This window comes from Podarcis erhardii, assembly GCF_964252035.2.
Source record: "Podarcis erhardii genome assembly, chromosome: 5".
NCBI lineage: Eukaryota > Metazoa > Chordata > Lepidosauria > Squamata > Lacertidae > Podarcis > Podarcis erhardii.
This window is the reverse complement of record NC_138509.1, coordinates 92,525,031-92,543,338: the sequence shown is the minus strand read 5'-3', so window position 1 is coordinate 92,543,338 and position 18,308 is coordinate 92,525,031. Positions and strand designations below refer to the sequence as shown.

At 43.9% G+C, this 18,308-nt stretch overlaps 1 protein-coding gene across 6 annotated transcripts in view; it reads left to right on the top strand.

Moving 5' to 3' along the window:
- Positions 1 to 18,308, top strand: part of MCF2L2 (MCF.2 cell line derived transforming sequence-like 2) — a 233,300-nt gene that overhangs the window by 139,374 nt on the left and 75,618 nt on the right. For all 6 annotated transcript variants that reach the window (XM_081862125.1, XM_081862129.1, XM_081862126.1 and 3 more), the window contains 3 exons: positions 11,451 to 11,517; positions 11,826 to 11,941; positions 12,692 to 12,761. In XM_081862125.1, coding sequence (XP_081718251.1) covers positions 11,451 to 11,517; positions 11,826 to 11,941; positions 12,692 to 12,761 — 253 coding nt within the window. The remainder of the gene's footprint in view (positions 1 to 11,450; positions 11,518 to 11,825; positions 11,942 to 12,691; positions 12,762 to 18,308) is intronic.

The window sequence follows — 18,308 nt, the reverse complement described above, 5'->3', positions numbered from 1 at the left end:
CTTGCTCTGCCAGATATATCTTGAAATTATTTTTTGTCAATCCTTAAATATAGTTGCCCCTTTTATAACCGGAATTGTCTGGAATAAAAATAACATTTTTGGCAAAACACTCATCTTTATCGTTGACATTCTTCCCCAGAATGATAATTTCATCCTTCCCTACACCTCTAGATAACTTTTAATTCCATTCCACATTGGTATATAATTATTTTGAAATAAATCAATATTTTTTGGGGTCACCCAAATTCCCAAGTATTTAACTTTTTTCACCACTTCAATCTGTTGTTCCATTATTTCTATCATATCTTGATCCATATTTTTTACAATCATTTTCGTTTTCTTTCTATTCAAAATAAAACCTGCCATTTTACCAAATTGTTCTATTTCCTCTAGTGCTTCTTTGGTACTTTTTAACGGTTCCTCCACTGTTAAAACCAAATCATCAGAAATGCTTTAACTTTGTATTTATTTCGACCAACTGTAACTCCCTTAATTTTTTCATTTTTCCTTACTGATCTTAGAAGAACCTCCAGTACCATGATGAAAAGTAACAGTGACAGAGGACAACCCTGTCTTGTGCCTTTAGCTATTTTAATCTTTTCTGTTAGTACATTATTTACTATCAACATTGCTGTTTGTTCTGTATATATCGCTTTGATACCATTGAAAATCCCTTGACCTAAGTCCATCGTCTCTAAATTCTTCAACATAAATTCCCAAGTTATATTATCAAAGGCCTTTTCAGCGTCCACAAATATTAGCATAGCTTGTTTATCATTCCTGGCAGTCAGATATTCCACAATGTCTATTATATTTCTTATATTATCTTTCATCTGTCTGCCAGGTAGAAAACCCGCTTGATCATTATGAATATAGTCTTGCAATGTTTTTTCCAACCTTTGCTGATTTGTGAACCACCTGGAGATTTTCGGAGAGGTGGGAGCAAGAGGGGGAAACGCTCCAAGTCATAAACAACTTTTGCAGTCACCTTTTGTCCCCGCAAGCAGTGTTGACAGTGGTAATCAGCGGGTGAACAGGATCTCCTTTACAAGGAGCGTTGGGTTACACTCATTTGCTCATCGCATTCAGGACAGAGGAAAAGTTCCACACACCCACCCAGCTGCGTGCCTAGCAAATGGGATGACGTGATGGCAGATGTGTTCTGCTTGGCTAGATGCATCTCAGGTGTCCCTCGGTCCTGGACATCCGTTCTGAATTAATACACAGGTCTGCTTATGCGACGAGACCCCTTCTCCCTGATAGGCAGTTGGGAGGGAAGCGCCCTTTGAAATACTCCCCTGTGATTCTGCATGCTTTCATGTTGCTGTGGGGAGTTCCTGTGAGACAGAAGCGGAGCATGGAATGGGAGCTGTTTACAATACAGCATTTCTATAGCACCACACCGTTAAAAAAATTCTGCGAAAGGGTGCACTTTTGCTTTGGAAGATCAGGTTCAGCAAGATTGGTAACCAGATTGGCTGGTGATAACGTTTGTCTTCTACCTTGATTTGCGTCGCAGTACAAATAAAGTCAGGGTCTAACCTACCTGTTACGTTAATGGTGTGATTTAGCAATCCAATTTTTTTTTAATACCAACCATGCTGGCGGGATTGGGGAGAAATTGTTCTTGCCAATTCAGAGTAGAGATGTAAGGTTTAAGGTTTCCTTTTCCGGCATGACAATTAGCATTAAAAAAGAGGGGGGAATCCCATTGGCCCCAATAGCAACTTTCCCCCCAAATGTTAATTGTCACATGGCAGGGCGGTTTTCAAGAAGGTGGAAAGCTTAAAAGCTTCAAGTTGTGTTTCTAGGGCCAATGATAATACAGTGTACCTCAGGTTACATACGCTTCAGGTTACATACGCTTCAGCTTAAAGACTGCTAACCCAGAAATAGTGCTTCAGGTTAAGAACTTTGCTTCAGGATGAGAACAGAAATTGTGCTCCGGCAGCGCGGCGGCACCAGGAGGCCCCATTAGCTAAAGTGGTGCTTCAGGTTAAGAACAGTTTCAGGTTAAGTACGGACCTCCGGAATGAATTAAGTACTTAACCTGAGGTACCACTGTACACTCTTCAGAGACTCTTTAACTGTGGTTCCTTCTCTGCTTGGCAGGGGTTGGAGAAAAGCAACTACCAGACTTTTAGAAGACATCTGAAGCCAGCCCTGTTTAGGGAAGCTTTTAATGTTTAATAGGTTATTGTATTTTAATATTCTGTTGGAAGCCACCCAGAGTGACTGGGGAAACCCAGCCAGATGGGCGGGGTATAAATAATAAATTATAATTATAGATGACACTTTGGGTCCCTCCAAACTCTGCAATTCTATTATTTTATTCCAGTGCTTTCCGTTAGCAGGAACAAAAGTGCACCCTCATAGCAAAATAAATAAATAAATAAATGGATTTCTCACTACCTTAAGAATATATATATATTCTGAGATCTTCCTGGTTTCCAGAAAGAAAAGTAGCCCCAACCAACACACTAGCCCAAAACAGCTGGAGGACACCAGACTGCGGAAGCCTGTGGTATAGCAAAAGCTTTGGTTGTGTGCACGCCATTCATTTAAAACACATTTAAAGCAATCCCCCCCAAATAATCATGGGAATTATAGTTTATCCTTCTCAGAACTACAGTTCCCAGCACCCTTAAGAAACTACAATTCCCAGGATTCTTTTGCAAGTGTTTTAAATGTGTAATGCGCGGACAGTTAACTTCCCATAAAACAAGCTTCCTTGCCTTTCTCTGTCAAACATTAAGTTTCCCCATATGCGAAGCAAGATCCAGTTATACTGGCTTTGGCAGGCCTAATTAGGGACTTGTGCAACGTTCTGAAGCTGAAAAACCATATCATTATTATTTGTGGTATACCTGCCGGCTCACACATATCTTGTGTGCCTATAAACAGTCAGATTAGCTCTAATTAAGAAATGCTGCAGTTCCTTTGAGCTTCCCTGGCAAGCGCATGTTGCCAAAACAGCAGTGCTGGGGTGGTTGGACAGTCATGGTTGTTGGATGAATGAGGTTTCATAAAGAGCTTGGAGAAGAAAGAGAGCCAAAACAGACTTCTGATGACTATGAGCTTTGTTGACGTGTGTTGTTTGGGTCAAATGTCCCCCCCCCCGCCCAATCGCTCAGAGAAAAACAACCACACACCATTGCTGTAAGTGAGGGATGGCAGAGCAAGATGATGTTTGCAGAAGTGCACTTGGTTGGAGTCGCAGTGGTCACATGGCTTCCTTTACAAGTCCTCTCTGAAGATGTAATAAGCGAGAGCAACAGGGCCTTTGAAATGGCCCATCAACAACACCTGAATAAGCAGGCTGAGCATGAAGAAAAAGCTCACCTGGACACAACCTTCCTCCTCATAAGTCATTCATCCAAGAATGCAGGTTCCATAGGTAAAGGTAAAGGGACCCCTGACCATTAGGTCCAATCATGGCCGACTCTGGGGTTGTGGCGCTCATCTCGCTTTATTGGCCAAGGGAGCCGGCGTACAGCTTCTGGGTCATATGGCCAGCATGACTAAGCCACTTCTGGTGAACCAGAGCAGCACACAGAAACACCGTTTACCTTCCTGCCGGAGTGGTACCTATTTACCGTATTTTTCGCTCTATAACACGCACCCGACCATAACACGCCCATAGTTTTTAGAGGAGGAAAATCCATAGGCATACCACCCGTAGGCATTTCCTCCATAACACGCACAGACATTTCCCCTTGCTTTCTAGGAGGAAAAAAGTGAGTGTTGTGGTGCAAAAAATACGGTATCTACTTGCACTTTGACGTGCTTTCGAACTGCTAGGTTGGCAGGAGCAGGGACTGAGCAATGGGAGCTCACTCCATTGCAGGGATTTGAACCGCCAACCTTCCGATCGGCAAGTCCTAGGCTCTGTGGTTTAACCCACAGCACCATCCGCGTCCCATGCTTTCCCCATAATAAGGACTGGTGGCGTGAGCTGTTCATTGAGGGTCGGAGAGCCCCTGCACTGTTGCCGCACAGGCAAAGCCTCATCTCAAGAGCAGGCAGAAGCAACATTTGGGGAAAGGGAAATAGAGAATGCAATTGCACACTCATTTCAAAACATGCCCACCCACGTACACAAACAACATGGACCATAGCTTTCACTTTAGATCATTTTATTGCAAACCACTATGTACAGAAGCATGCTGTGAAACCACCCCACCCCCACCGGCTCCTGTGCATTTCAAGGGCAACGTGTTTGTACACACACAGGTAATGCCAGATAGCTATATTTGGGCAAATTTGGGTACAAAGTCAACATCCACAGCTCTATCCCTGCAGCAAGACAATTAAATGTTGCAATCGTTCTGTTGTGTTCTCTGACTTATCTCTTAAACAACAACAACCACCCAGCCTTTTGTTTTGCTGATCAAGGGTTACTAAGAAACCAGGTGGCAAATGATGGGTTTTGTGCGCCCTGGTTGTTATCAGCATTAAGCTATAAGGATGAGGAGACACCATGGCATGTTAATCACACGCAGTTCCTCCCTGCTCAAACAACAGCTGCTCTGCATGTTCCTACAAGAGACTTCACCACCATTTCCCAATCTATTCCTGCTCTCCCACTTGGCAGCTACTTTTGAACCCACTGGGCTTTCTAGAAGCCCGGCACCCTGGTGCTTTCTGGCTGAGAGTCAGCCTGCTATTGCTGCTCACATTTACTGTGCCACTGAATGCCACTCCTAGAATCATATATAGAGTTGGAAGGGACCACGAGGGTTTTTGAATTCTGAATTTTTTGTTATTCACGTTTTATACTGTATTTTATGCTGTTTTTTGTTGCATCAATTAAGTGTTTTAAATTTGTTGTTAGCCTCCCTGAGCCCGGTTTTCTGAACTGGGAAGGGTGGGGTATAAAAATATTATTATTACTGTTATTATTGTTGTTATTATTATTATCATCTAATGCAGCCCCCTGCAATGAAGGAATCTTTGCCCGACGTGGGGCTCAAACCCACGACCCCGAGATCGGCCTCATGCTCTGCCAACTGAGCTATCCTTGATAGTTTACGAAATTTACCAGCTGCCCTTCACCCAAAACCAATTCTAGGGCATGCATATACCAGATAAAAATATACAAGCAAACAACAAAGCATCAACATGCATAACGAGTCCTCATCCCCTTGCCTCCCTGCCGTACCAGGCTGCAGGTGAGAATTTCCAGGGAGAAAAGCGAGCACCCATATTTTCCTCCCCACAAGATTAAAGGCATCATGATTGTGCAAATGAATCTGGCTGAATGCTTAATAAAGAGGTTTTCTGGAAGCAACGTCAGACTTGCACTTCAGCAGTTGCACCTGAAACCAACCTCGCTATAACCCTCACAGAAGCTATTTTCCTTTGGTTTGATCTGTAGACTCTCACATATCCCTGTTTATTTCTTTACAACTGGGAAACCCAGGAAGATGGGCAGATCTTTTGTTCTTCCTCTTGGTTGCGCCTCCCTGGGATCTTCCTTTTATATTCCTTTATTTCATAAAAATATGCAGCTTGACTGCAAAAATGAACAAAGCACTTTACAAAAAGAATAAAGCAATAAAATTATCAATAAAAGCAGTTACAAACAGCAATTTAAAACATTTTAATGAAGAATTAAAGTCAGTGATGAGCTCAAGACTGATTAAGACACATGGAGGTGTTAATCCATATCTGCATAATCTTGTCTAACAGAAAAAGATTTAAGCAGGTGCTAAACAGAATAGACACAGCAAACTATGGCAAGTTCTTAAAGAAATGGGAGTGCCTGATCACCTCATCTGTCTCCTGAGAAATCTCTATGTGGGGCAAGAAGCTACAGTTAGAACTGGATACGGAACAACTGATTGGTTCAAAATTGGGAAAGGAGTACGACAAGGCTGTATATTGTCTCCCTGCTTATTTAACTTATATGCAGAATTCATCATGCGAAAGGCTGGGCTGGATGAATCCCAAGCCGGAATTAAGATTGCCAGAAGAAATATCAACAACCTCAGATATGCAGATGACACAACCTTGATGGCAGAAAGTGAGGAGGAATTAAAGAACCTTTTAATGAGGGTGAAAGAGGAGAGTGCAAAATATGGTCTGAAGCTCAACATCAAAAAAACGAAGATCATGGCCACTGGTCCCATCACCTCCTGGCAAGTAGAAGGGGAAGAAATGGAGGCAGTGAGAGATTTTACTTTCTTGGGCTCCATGATCACTGCAGATGGTGACAGCAGCCACGAAATTAAAAGACGCCTGCTTCTTGGGAGGAAAGCAATGACAAACCTAGACAGCATCTTAAAAAGCAGAGACAGCACCTTGCCAACAAAGGTCCATATAGTTAAAGCTATGGTTTTCCCAGTAGTGATGTATGGAAGTGAGAGCTGGACCATAAAGAAGGCTGATCGCCGAAGAATTGATGCTTTTGAATTATGGTGCTGGAGGAGACTCTTGAGAGTCCCATGGACTGCAAGAAGATCAAACCTCTCCATTCTGAAGGAAATCAGCCCTGAGTGCTGACTAGAAGGACAGATCCTGAAGCTGAGGTTCCAATACTTTGGCCACCTCATGAGAAGAGAAGACTCCCTGGAAAAGACCCTGATGTTGGGAAAGATCACAAGGAGAAGGGGACGACAGAGGATGAGATGGCTGGACAGTGTTCTTGTAGCAACCAGCATGAGTTTGACCAAACTGCGGGAGGCAGTGGAAGACAGGAGTGCCTGGCGTGCTCTGGTCCATGGGGTCACAAAGAGTCGGACATGACTAAACGACTAAACAACAAACAGAATAGAGCGATGAGCTTGCCTGATATCAAGAGGCAAGGAGTTTCAAAGTGTAAGTGCTGCGACACACACACAAAAAGATTTCTTACAAATGAGGAACAAGTATTAGGTGGCACCTGTTAAGTGCCGGTTCTGCTAATCAAAGCAGTTGAGTGGGGTAAGGTGATCTCAAAGGTAAGCTGGTCCCCAGTTGTTAGGGGCTTTATATACTAACAATAACACCTTGAACTGGTAGCAAACTGGTAGCAAATTAGCAACCAGTGCAGGTCTCTGAGCACAGGTGTTGTATGTTGGCAGGATCTCACTGCTGTCAGTAATTGTGCTGCAGCATCCTGCGCTAATCCAACCCAATGCTCCTCCGTAAAAGGAAAGTGGGTCTCTACGGCCCCAAACTCTCCTGCCCTTTTAACTTTGTCAGTTCTGCCTCCCTGCCTGTTCCCAGAACATATTCTCCAACAATGCACAGACACTTGTATGCTTGGGACACACATTCCAGAGGGGTAGCTGTTATTAGCCTTGTTACAACAAACAGAAGGATTGTGACGCCTTAAAGACAAACATATACATTCTCTCTTCTTATTCTTCTCTTGGTAGCAGCTTCCTTGGAATCAGAGCCTACTAGAAAAATAAAATTGTAGAGTTGAGAGGGATCTCAGGGGTCATGTAACCCAACACCCGCAATGCAGGAATCTCAACTAAAGCATCCATGACAGTTGGCCATCCATCTTCTGCTTACAAACCTCCAAGGAAGGAGAGCCCACCACCTCTCGTGGAAGTCTGTTCCACTGCCAAACAGCTCAGAAAGTTCTTCCTGGTGTTTTAGTTGGAATCTCCTTTCTTGCAACTTGAATCCGAGTTGGGTCTTACCCTCCAGAGCAGGAGAAAAAGAGATTGCTCCATGTGACAGCCCTTAAGATATCTGAAGATGGCTGTCGTATCTCCTCTCAGTCTCCTCTTTCCCAGGCTAAACGTACCCAGCTCCTTCAACTATTCCTCATCAGGCTTGGTTTAAAGACCCTTTAACATCTTGGCTGCACACACATTCCAGCTTGTTGTCAATATCCTTCTTAAACTGTGGTGCCCGGAACAGGACACAGTACTCCAGGTGTGGTCTGAACAAAGTAGAAGAGAGTGTACTATTACTTCCCTTGATTTGTACAATTTACTTCTGTTAATGCAGCCTAGAATAGCATTAGCTTTTTTTGCTGCTGCACCACATTGTTGACTCATGCTCTGAGTATAGAGACAGCTGAAACCACAAGTCTTTTCCTCCAGCTGCTTCCTTCTTGTAGTTTCCAGCCCTTTAGCAGGTTTCCGTAGCACCGCCTCCAGTTTCCTGTGCATCAATGAGGTGATCATCCCCAATACTAAGTAATATTGTCTCTCCCCCCACCAGGACTTAGTTTGAAGCTCTCCTGATCAGGTTCATGAGATTCTGAGGAAGCACTTTCTTCCCAAGTGTTCTGAGGTGCAACCCATCTATCCCCAAAGCCCTTCCTCAACGAAGTAGAGACCATGGTCCCAGAAGCCAAAACTTTCATGACAATGCCACCTGTACAGCCAGTGGTTTTACTTCCAGTATTTTCCTCTCTGTCCTGCGTCATGACCTTCAACAGGAAGGAGTGGTGAAAAGGGCCCTTCACTTTCCTACCCAGAGTCTCTTAGTCCCTAAGACTAGATCAGATGCAAGATAAAGTATTGCTGAGGAAGTGAGCTCCTGGCAACAAAACCCCAAGACTATCATTGCCTTGCATATTTGCAGCCTCTCCACCCCCTTATCAAAGATCGCTGCCTGCACCCGATTTCCTCCCCTTGCCGCAAGCGCCTCTCCATTCATTTGCTCTGCAAACATCTCCCTGCATAGGCTTTTGAGGCAGGGTGTGCGAATCAACAATTTACCCAAACAGTTTGCTTATATAAAAAAGCACACAAACTTCGGTGTTCAAATAGAATGTCTGATCCCACAAGCCCTGTTCCCACATTCCCTTCGTACGCCACCATCTCCTGCCCCCACTGTCTGTGGGCCTAACCAGTTCCACCCCTTCTGACCTTGGTGCATTCAGAGAAGGTCTGAAGCAGGAACTGGCTATACATGTATCGGACCCACCTCCATGTGAATCTGGAGCCCAAAGGCTCCACTATAAGGGGCCAAGTCCTACTTCTGGTCTATGCTGGGAGGTCAGAGGGGCAAGAGCCAGCTGGCTGTGCAAACATCGGGGCACCAGGAAATGCAGCCCCTGCAACTCCCTCAACGCATTAACTTTTATTTTATTTTTTTTGCATGGAGGGGTGAAGCAGTGCACTGACATGAGGGCAAGAATCATGTCCGCACCCCGGAGATTTGACAGGGCAGTTTTACAGTTCAGTCTAAAAGTGTCAGACCAACCAGCCTCCTTCTCCTCCACAGCTCTTCCTTTAAACACACCTCTCTCTACCTCTAACCCACACACCCCTTCTTTCATCCCCAAACCTCCTTTTGATCCTCCATAGCACCACAAATCCCACCTTTAACCCCAGCCCCTTCCACCTGCCCCACCCCAATTCCTCCTCCTCTCTGGCTCCCCCCACCATCACTGGAGGCTTAAAACTGCCATGCTTAAAACCTCCCTCTCTCCTATATTGCCACTCATTCCCCCTTGACTCCCAGCCAGTTCCACCTTCCCCTCTCCAGTTCCTTCTCTTTCCCTCCCCGCCCACCAGAAGACTAAAACTGTTATATTTACCTGCCCTTGCTCACTCCCCCCCCCCACCTCCCAGCATCACACTGTTTTTACGAGAGCAACCTTACCCTGCCCCTGCCTTTATAACCTTGGGAAACAGCCAATGAAAACAGACTGATGACGCATTGCAAATTTATTATACAGTAAGATAAATCATTTATGTGACAAAGTAGAGAGCCAGTCCAAGAAACAGAAAGCAGAATTGTTTATATTAAATCGTGGTGGTGTGTACCTGTCGCCAAATCATATCATATTGAAAATGATCACATGCACACATGCAGTTAAGTGAAATGTTGCTTATTTGTGTCACTTGTTAATGTTTCTTTGTTGTGAAGAAAGGTGTTGGGAGTCCTGGAAGTATTAATTACAGTGGTGCCCTGCAAGACGAGTACCTCGCAAGACGAAAAACTCGCTAGACGAAAGGGTTTTCCGTTTTTCGAGGTGCTTCGCAAGACAAATTTCCCTATGGGCTTGCTTCGCAAGACGAAAACGTCTTGTGAGTCTTGCGAGTTTCCCCCCTTTTTTTCCCTTTTTCTAAGCCGCTAAGCCGCTAATAGCCGCTAAGCCGCTAATGGCCGTGCTTCGCAAGACGAAAAAACCGTTAGACGAAGAGACTCACGGAACGAATTATTTTCGTCTTGCGAGGCACCACTGTAGTGCTGACAATGAATGGGGGCCCAGCTACTCATATAAATGTTTTAAGAAGGCATACCCAAAATCCAGGCAAAACAGGGACAAAACTGAACAATGATTTGCCAGGGTCAGGTACAATCAGGACTGCAGAGGGAGATGACTGATGACATTTACCACCCCAAACCTTTTGTCCTTGATTCCCCATAATCCACAGGAGGTCTGGAGGGTTGCAACATGAAAACAGGCCATTTCAGTGGTGGTTCCCTACTTATGGAATGCTCTCCTCAGGGAGACTCGCCTGGCACCATCATTACATAAATTTAGATGTTTGTTTTCTACCAGGCCATTGGCTTTTAATTATCTGTGACCTCCTTCAGTGAGTGGGATTTTTTAATCCTGCTTTAAAAGGGGGGAGGGGGGAGAACCTGTTTTAGATTTTCCTATGTTTTGCTTTATGCTGGTTTTAATGTATTCTCTTTAGTTATTGTTGTAAGATGCTCTGTGTTACGTTGGGTTTTTTTTTTAAAGGACCAATAAGTTTAATATAGATCAATTCATTGGATGTGGCATGGCAGAACAGGATCTAGAATTTATATCCCAATGTGAAAAGGGATCCTCTCTTTTCTTTGGCTACTTCCAAATCTGGAGTACTTTGCATCAACAGTGTGGTGTAGTGGTTAGTGTGTTGGACTGAGATTCTAGTCACAACTCAGCTACCCACAGAGTGACTTTGGGCCACTCACTGACTCACAACCTCACCACACAGGGTTGTTATGAGGATAAAATGGAGAAGAGGCTTGGGTTCCTTGAAGCGGGAGGGGAAAGGCAGGATATCTGAGCCTTTGGGCTTGCCTATCAGAAGGTTGGCGGTTCGAATCCCCACAACGGGGTGAGCTCCTGTTGCTCTGTCCCAGCTCCTGCCAACCTAGCAGTTCGAAAGCACGCCAGTGCAAGTAGATAAATAGGTACTGCTGCGATGGGAAGGTAAACGGCGTTTCCGTGCCCTCTGGCTTCCATCACAGTGTTTTGTTACGCCAGAAGTGGTTTAGTCATGCTGGCCACATGACCCAGAAAGCTGTCTGTGGACAAATGCTAGCTCCCTTGGCCTGAAAGCGAGATGAGCGCTGCGACCCCATAGTTGCCTTTGACTGGACTTAACCATCCAGGGGTCCTTTACCTTTACGTATAATGTTTTTAAAATACTGTGCAATGCTCAGCCTTGAATTTAAATTTATTACTTCACCTTCTGCAAAGCAACATGTATTTTAAAAGCACGGTTTAGCCGAAGAAACTACTATAAATCTCTCTCTCATCTTTCTCTTTTCTTTAGCCATATAATAAATGAACTGATAGAAACAGAACGGGTTTATGCAGAGGAACTTCAAAGCATAATAGAGGTAAGTTGAGTATTTGCGGAAACTGAGGGTGAAGACAGATGGGAGGGAGCTTTCACATACCCTCCAACATTTCTCCGATGAAAATAGGGATGTACTATTCAATAATAGTAATAACAATATACTATTATTACAAATTAGATTATTATAGATTGTGGGTGTGATGCTTTGCTCAGATTCATGGTTGAGCTTTATATGCAAACCATTGCTTTTCTTAATTGGCAAAACAGCAGCAATAACAACATCCTAACCTATATTATTACCCTTTTGTTCTCACCATGTAACTCTTTCCCCCCTCTTATCTTAAACAGGGCTATGTATCGGAAATGGACAATCCTGATTTAATTCACTTGATCCCAACGGCAGTGTCAAACAAGAAAGAAGTTCTTTTTGGAAACCTCTCAGAGATTTATGAATTCCACAACAGGTTTGCACACTTCCTGACATGCTGTTCTGTTGGGACCACACATGGGTGCTTTAAAATGGAAGTTGTGGAGCAGCCCACATGGATGCAGTGCCTTGGGTCTGCAGCCTTTGATATGTGATAATTTTGCCTTGCAAACAATCATCTTGCAGCACCAGTCCCCAGGGCTAACTTCTGATCACCCTTGGCTGAAGCTATAGACCATGGGTAGGCAAACTAAGGCCCCGGGGCCGGATCCTGCCCAATCGCCTTCTAAATCTGGCCCATGGACATTCCGGGAATCAGCATGTTTTTACATGAGTAGAATGTGTCCTTTTATTTAAAGTGCATTTCTGGGTTATTTGTGGGGCCTGCCTGGTGTTTTTACATGAGTAGAATGTGTGTTTTTATTTAAAATGCATCTCTGGGTTATTTGTGGGGCATAGGAAGTCGTTCATTTTTTGTTTCAAAATATAGTCCGGCCCCCTGCAAGGTCTGAGGGACAGTGGACCGGCCCCCAGCTGAAAAAGTTTGCTGACCCCTCCTATAGACCACTCTCTGGGTGTTTTGAACTACAGTTCCCATCATTTGTAGCCAGCAGGAGGGGGAATAGCAGGATGGCCCCCAAACATGATGTAGAATCCTTTACAATATACGCAATTGGCTTCTGGTAGATATTTCCCACCAAGCCTGGATCCAGATGGGGGTTTGACATACAAATGCAGAATGACATAAGTTCTCCTCATGCCTCTTTTGCTTTTATCTCCATTCCAGAATCTTCCTCAAAGAGCTGGAAAACTGCATTGAAAACCCAGAGCTTCTCGGTCGGTGTTTTTTAAAAAGAGTAAGTGAATGTCAGTTGCTTGGTTAATCTGGTTTGTGAGACAGGTGTGTGAACTAGGCTTCTGCAGCATTTGGTCACTCAGCAGTCAAGTGGCCGTTAGCCAGATTGTCAGGGCTGACACAAGGCTGGGCCCATATGTTCTAAGGCGTCACTGGCTGCCCCCCCCCACCCCATCCAGGACATCACCTGGATGCGTGGGTATCCGGCACTGTTGTTGCACCAGGACTATTCACCTGCCAGGAGCACAGAGTACATCCTTCCAGGCCGGCCCCTGGAGCCCAGCATTTTAAAAGGCAGCGTGAAAGTAGGAAGGTCAGTTGGTATCCGGTGCGGAAAATTTCTTGTCACCCCCCCAATTGATTTTTTTTTTTTTTGCCTGCAAAATTGGTTTTACGTTATTTCATATTTTCTTACAAAGGAATAATAATAAGTAGTAATAATAAAAAACTTTTATTTATATCCCACCCTCCCCAGCCGAAGTCACGCTCAGGGTGGCTAACATCAGATACATAACATTGGTATAAAATCAAACAATTAAATTACCTCCTAAAAACACGTCAAAACCAAATTGAAGTCTAATTAGATGGCTTTCTGCAAGGTTAGGGTTGGGAACAATAAGTGCTCCACTGAATTGAAATTTCAGCCTTCGTGACAGGAAAACGGCCAAGTAAAGAGCTATTTTCGTGGAGGAGGGTCAAGATATTAACTGATATGCATGAAATTTCATATTTAGCTATATAAATCCTAGTGTAGTAAGGTAAGACCTTTGGAGCAGGCATTTTCTAAAAAAAAAAAAAAAAAAAAGTTTTTTATGAACCGCCCAAGTGGGGCAGTAATTGTTCCTTGATAATTTGTCACCCCCCTCCATGATGGAACCTGGGGTGGACTGCCCCCACCTCCTGCCGTCCCCATCCTATGCCCCTGAGCCCCACACTGCTTTTTTTGTTGCTCCTACTGCATATGTTGGAGGGATTGTCTCTAATGCAGAACACTAATTGGCAGTAACATAGAAGCATAGAATTGTCAAGTTGGAAGGGGCTCTGAGGGTCATCCAGTCCACCCCTGCAGGAATAACATGGCCAGGGCTTTGGTACACTGCATGCATTCACACAGATGACACCAGTGCGTTCCTTTTTCTGTGTGGAAAGCTTTATATGTTGACGACGTCTCTTGTCACACTGGGCTGCAAGAAAGGTCTGTGGTCAGCTGTGTGACCTGCGTTTTGATTTCTGTTCTCAACTCTTATCGTGAGGGGTCCCACTGCTTACACAAAAGCAGCATCAGACAATGTATAAATTGGACTTGCAGACTGTCTGTCTGGACTTCATATGCAATGTGCTAAAAGACAACCCTCACTTTTGCAGGGAGAAACGTGAGCATAGATGCATTTGTCATCCTGTATCTTCATAAAGGCTGTTTTGCACCATAAATGATTTAACCGAGCTTGTGAAATAAATACAGTGAGGGACGGTTATCTGATCTGCACCACTCCAGCCTTCCACCCCCTGCACTGATCATGATCCTTTCATTTTATTGCAGCTTGATATAAACAGGTAGCTTGTGAAGCTTCTCCCAGGATGCATCTTTCTGCCGGAAAAAGTTCCCCCATTTACATTATTGTGTCAGGCAGCTGTTGAAATTACAGAACCAGTTTTAAAAAATGCAAGTTGTCCAATATTAGGAATAAGTTTCATTTGTTGTTGTTTAGTTGTTTAGTCGTGTCCGACTCTTTGTGACATGATGGACCAGAGCACGCCAGGCACTCCTGTCTTCCACTGTCTCCCGCAGTTTGGTCAAACTCATTCTGGTAGCTTCGAGAACATTATCCAACCATCTCGTCCTCTGTCGTCCCCTTCTCCTTGTGCCCTCCATCTTTCCCAGCATCAGGGTCTTTTCCAGGGAGTCTTCTCTTCTCATGAGGTGGCCAAAGTATTGGAGCCTCAGCTTCACGATCTGTCCTTCCAGTGAGCACTCAGGGCTGATTTCCTTAAGAATGGATAGGTTTGATCTTCTTGCAGTCCATGGGACTCTCAAGAGTCTCCTCCAGCACCATAATTCAAAAGCATCAATTCTTCGGTGATCAGCCTTCCTTATGGTCCAGCTCTCTCTTCCATACATCACTACTGGGAAAACCATAGCTTTAACTATACGGACCTTTGTTGGCAAGGTGATGTCTTTACTTTTTAAGATGCTGTCTAGGTTTGTCATTGCTTTCCTCCCAAGAAGCAGGCTTCTTTTAATTTCGTGACTGCTGTCACCATCTGCAGTGACCATGGAACCCAAGAAAATAAAATCTCTCACTGCCTCCTTTATAAGTTTCATGGCGCAGGATTATTGCTGCATTGTTAGGCATGGTTCCAGTAACTGCTACTGGTAGCAACTACAGGAAACAGGGGGTGCCATACTGCAGGTGTGGGGAACCTCCTCGTCTTCCAAATGTTGCTGAAGTACAACTCCCTCAATCCTTGGTCCTTGTCCTACTTGCTGGGGCTGATGGGAGTTGTAGTTCTGCAAATATCTGGCTGGCCAAAAGTTCCCCACCCCGTCATATTGTTAGTTTTAGGAGCAGGACCAAGAGGGTTGAGGAGGGGAGGGAAAGGAGGGGAGAGACCAAGAGCCCCCAGAAACCTGGAGCCTGCCAGGCATGTTTGGATAGCTCAGTTGGTCGAGCATGAGACTCTTTATCTCAGGGTTATGGGTTCAAGCCCCATGTTGGGCAAAAGATTCCTGCATTGTAGGCTTGAACAAGATGGCACTTGTGGTCCCTTATAACTGTGATTCTATGACCACAAGAAGGATGGGGGTGATGAGAATAACACTCTCTTTGTGCTAGTCCCAAGCATCAGGCAGTCTGCTGGCTTTCGCAGATCCAGAGGCTATTCCCTAGGCCTAGACCAACCTGCTCTTCGTACAACCTTCTCAGTGGTGGCACCCCACCTGTGCCGCTCCAGTGTCAGAGAGAGGCCTGCCTGGCACCAACACTGTTTTCCTTTCAGTGCCAGGCAAAGGCATTGTTATTCTCCCATACTTTCCAACATATTTTAACGGGGCAACCCTATCTATTTGTCTGTCTGTCTATCTGTCTATCTATCTATCTATCTATCTATCTATCTATCTATCTATCTATCATCTATCTATCTATCATCTATCTATCTATCTATCTATCTATCTATCTATCTATCTATCATCTATCTATCTATCTGGAAGTAAGACTCAATGAGTTCAGTCGGACTTACTGTATCAGGTATGTGAGCATAAGATTGCATCCTCAGTGTACTTTTATTGTTTTAATATGTCACTTTTTAAGTGTGGGGTTTGTTTTGATTTTGTAAACCTCCACAGAAGCGTGGATATTTATTTATTTTAAATTTTAAATGCATAAACAAATTGTTACGTCCAATGAGCAGACCATACTGCTCTCCCCCAACTCTGATAAGTTGGCAACTGTATGGAATGATTTATCTCCTTTTCATGTAGTCTGGATTCATTTATCTCCTTTCCCCTTTTTTTCTTATTTCCTTCTGCACACTTTGAGAAACTAATAGAAGCCCCCCCCCCTCTCTGTGTGTGTCTGTGTGTGAGTGAGAGAGAGAGAATTCTGAAGGACAAACCTTCCTTCCTTTTGTGCGCAAACGGCAAAAAATGCAGAGAATTGCCTGCAACTGTTGTTTCATTGAAGTGAGACAGTTCCAGTGTATTCCTGCTCATTCAGCGGAATATTGGATTTCCCCGTTCATCGTAGCCAGAGACAAGTGCTTTGCTAGAGACAGAGAAAGGAACAGCATGGGAAGGCTGGACAAAGGCTTGCTCGGACTGGAAACTCCAGCTCTGCAAAACGATGTTGCCTAGGAAGAACAGCTTGCTTTTAAAAATAGGGCTCTGCTATCTTTAACTATATTGTGTCTGTGCAGATGGAGACAACCTCCGGCCTAGGGGGCTAATTAAGCCTGCCAGACCTCCCAGTTTCGGCTGAGGTAGACACTGCTGCGCCAAAGGGGGTTTGCAGGCACCTGCAAAACCCGTGTCCAGTGCTTCTTAAGTGCTGGCAGTTCACTAGCCATCAGGGCTTGCATAATATGGTGCCTGAAGCGTTAAGCATGCTCCCACAAGGCAAGACACAGTGATAACCACAAGAACTTTTATTGAACGAGCAGAACTGGACAACAGGGGCAAAGCAACTGCTTATATACATTTCCGAAGGCCTGGGCCACTCCCACTCTCTCTTTTTTTATAATTAATTTTTATTCAGTTTCCAATATACATTCTATCCATATTTAACATCCATTTCTAACATATACATCTTTTAGGCTTCCCTCAGCCTATCTGGCAATTTTCCATATTATCACAATTACTCACATTTCTTAAATTTATATTGCGCTTTAACAATCTTAATCTTATCATATCTTTTAAGCAACATTTCTACCAATCATTTTCACAGAGCTTCTTGAAAGCCAACAAGCGTTAATTGCTCCTCACATAAATTTTTGATATACTCTGTAAATTTATTCCAGTCCTCGGTGAATCTCTGATCGCGTTGGTTCCAAATTCTTCCCGTTAATTTGTCCATTTCTGCATATTCCATCAATTTCATTCTCCATTCTTCCCTCGTCGGCATTTCTTCCTGTTTACATTTCTGGGCCATCAAAATTCTAGCTGCTGTCACTGCATACCTAAATAACTTCACATCCTTCTTTTTAATTTCATTCCCTAATATTCCTAATAAAAATGCTTCTGGTTTCTTAACATACAAAAGTATATTTCAACATTTTCTTCATCTCATTATAAATCATTTCCCAGAAACCTTTCACTTTCTTACATTCCCACCACATGTGATAAAATGATAAAATGTTCCTTTTTCCTGACATTTCCAACATTTATTGCTAACTTTATACATCTTAGCAAGTTTCACTGGTGTTACATACCATCTATATATCATTTTCATAATATTTTCTTTTATTGTAGTGCATGCAGTGAATTTCATTCCTTCTTTCCACAATTTTATCCACTCATCAAATTGTATATTATAACCAAAATCTTTGGCCCACTGAATCATAACTGATTTAACTTCTTCGTCCTTTGTATGCCACTCAAGTAATAATGTATACATTTTTGATGGGCCACTCTCAACGTGATTGGCTGTCTAAACTCCCAAGCTGCGAATCATAACTTAAGAGTTTAAGGGCCAATGGTTGGAGCCCAAATTCTGAAACGTTCTGTGATTGGATATCATGTTTTGAATCAGAACACGTGGGTTCAGATCCTTGGTCCAGACTGAAGCTTAGGCAAACATAGTCCACTAGATACAGAGCAGTGCCTTTGCCCCTGACATCATTTTGACATCGGGTGCTGCGTCAGGAAGATTTTGGGCATAACATGGCAGGACAGAGTTTCAAACAAAGCCCACATTCCCAGCATGTTCACACTCCTATCTCAGCGACGTCTACGCTGGCTTGGTCATGTGTACAGAAGATGGCATGATCCCCAAGGATGTCCTCTATGGGGAGCAGGTTTTAGGCCTGTTGGCAGACCAAACCCGCATTACAAAGA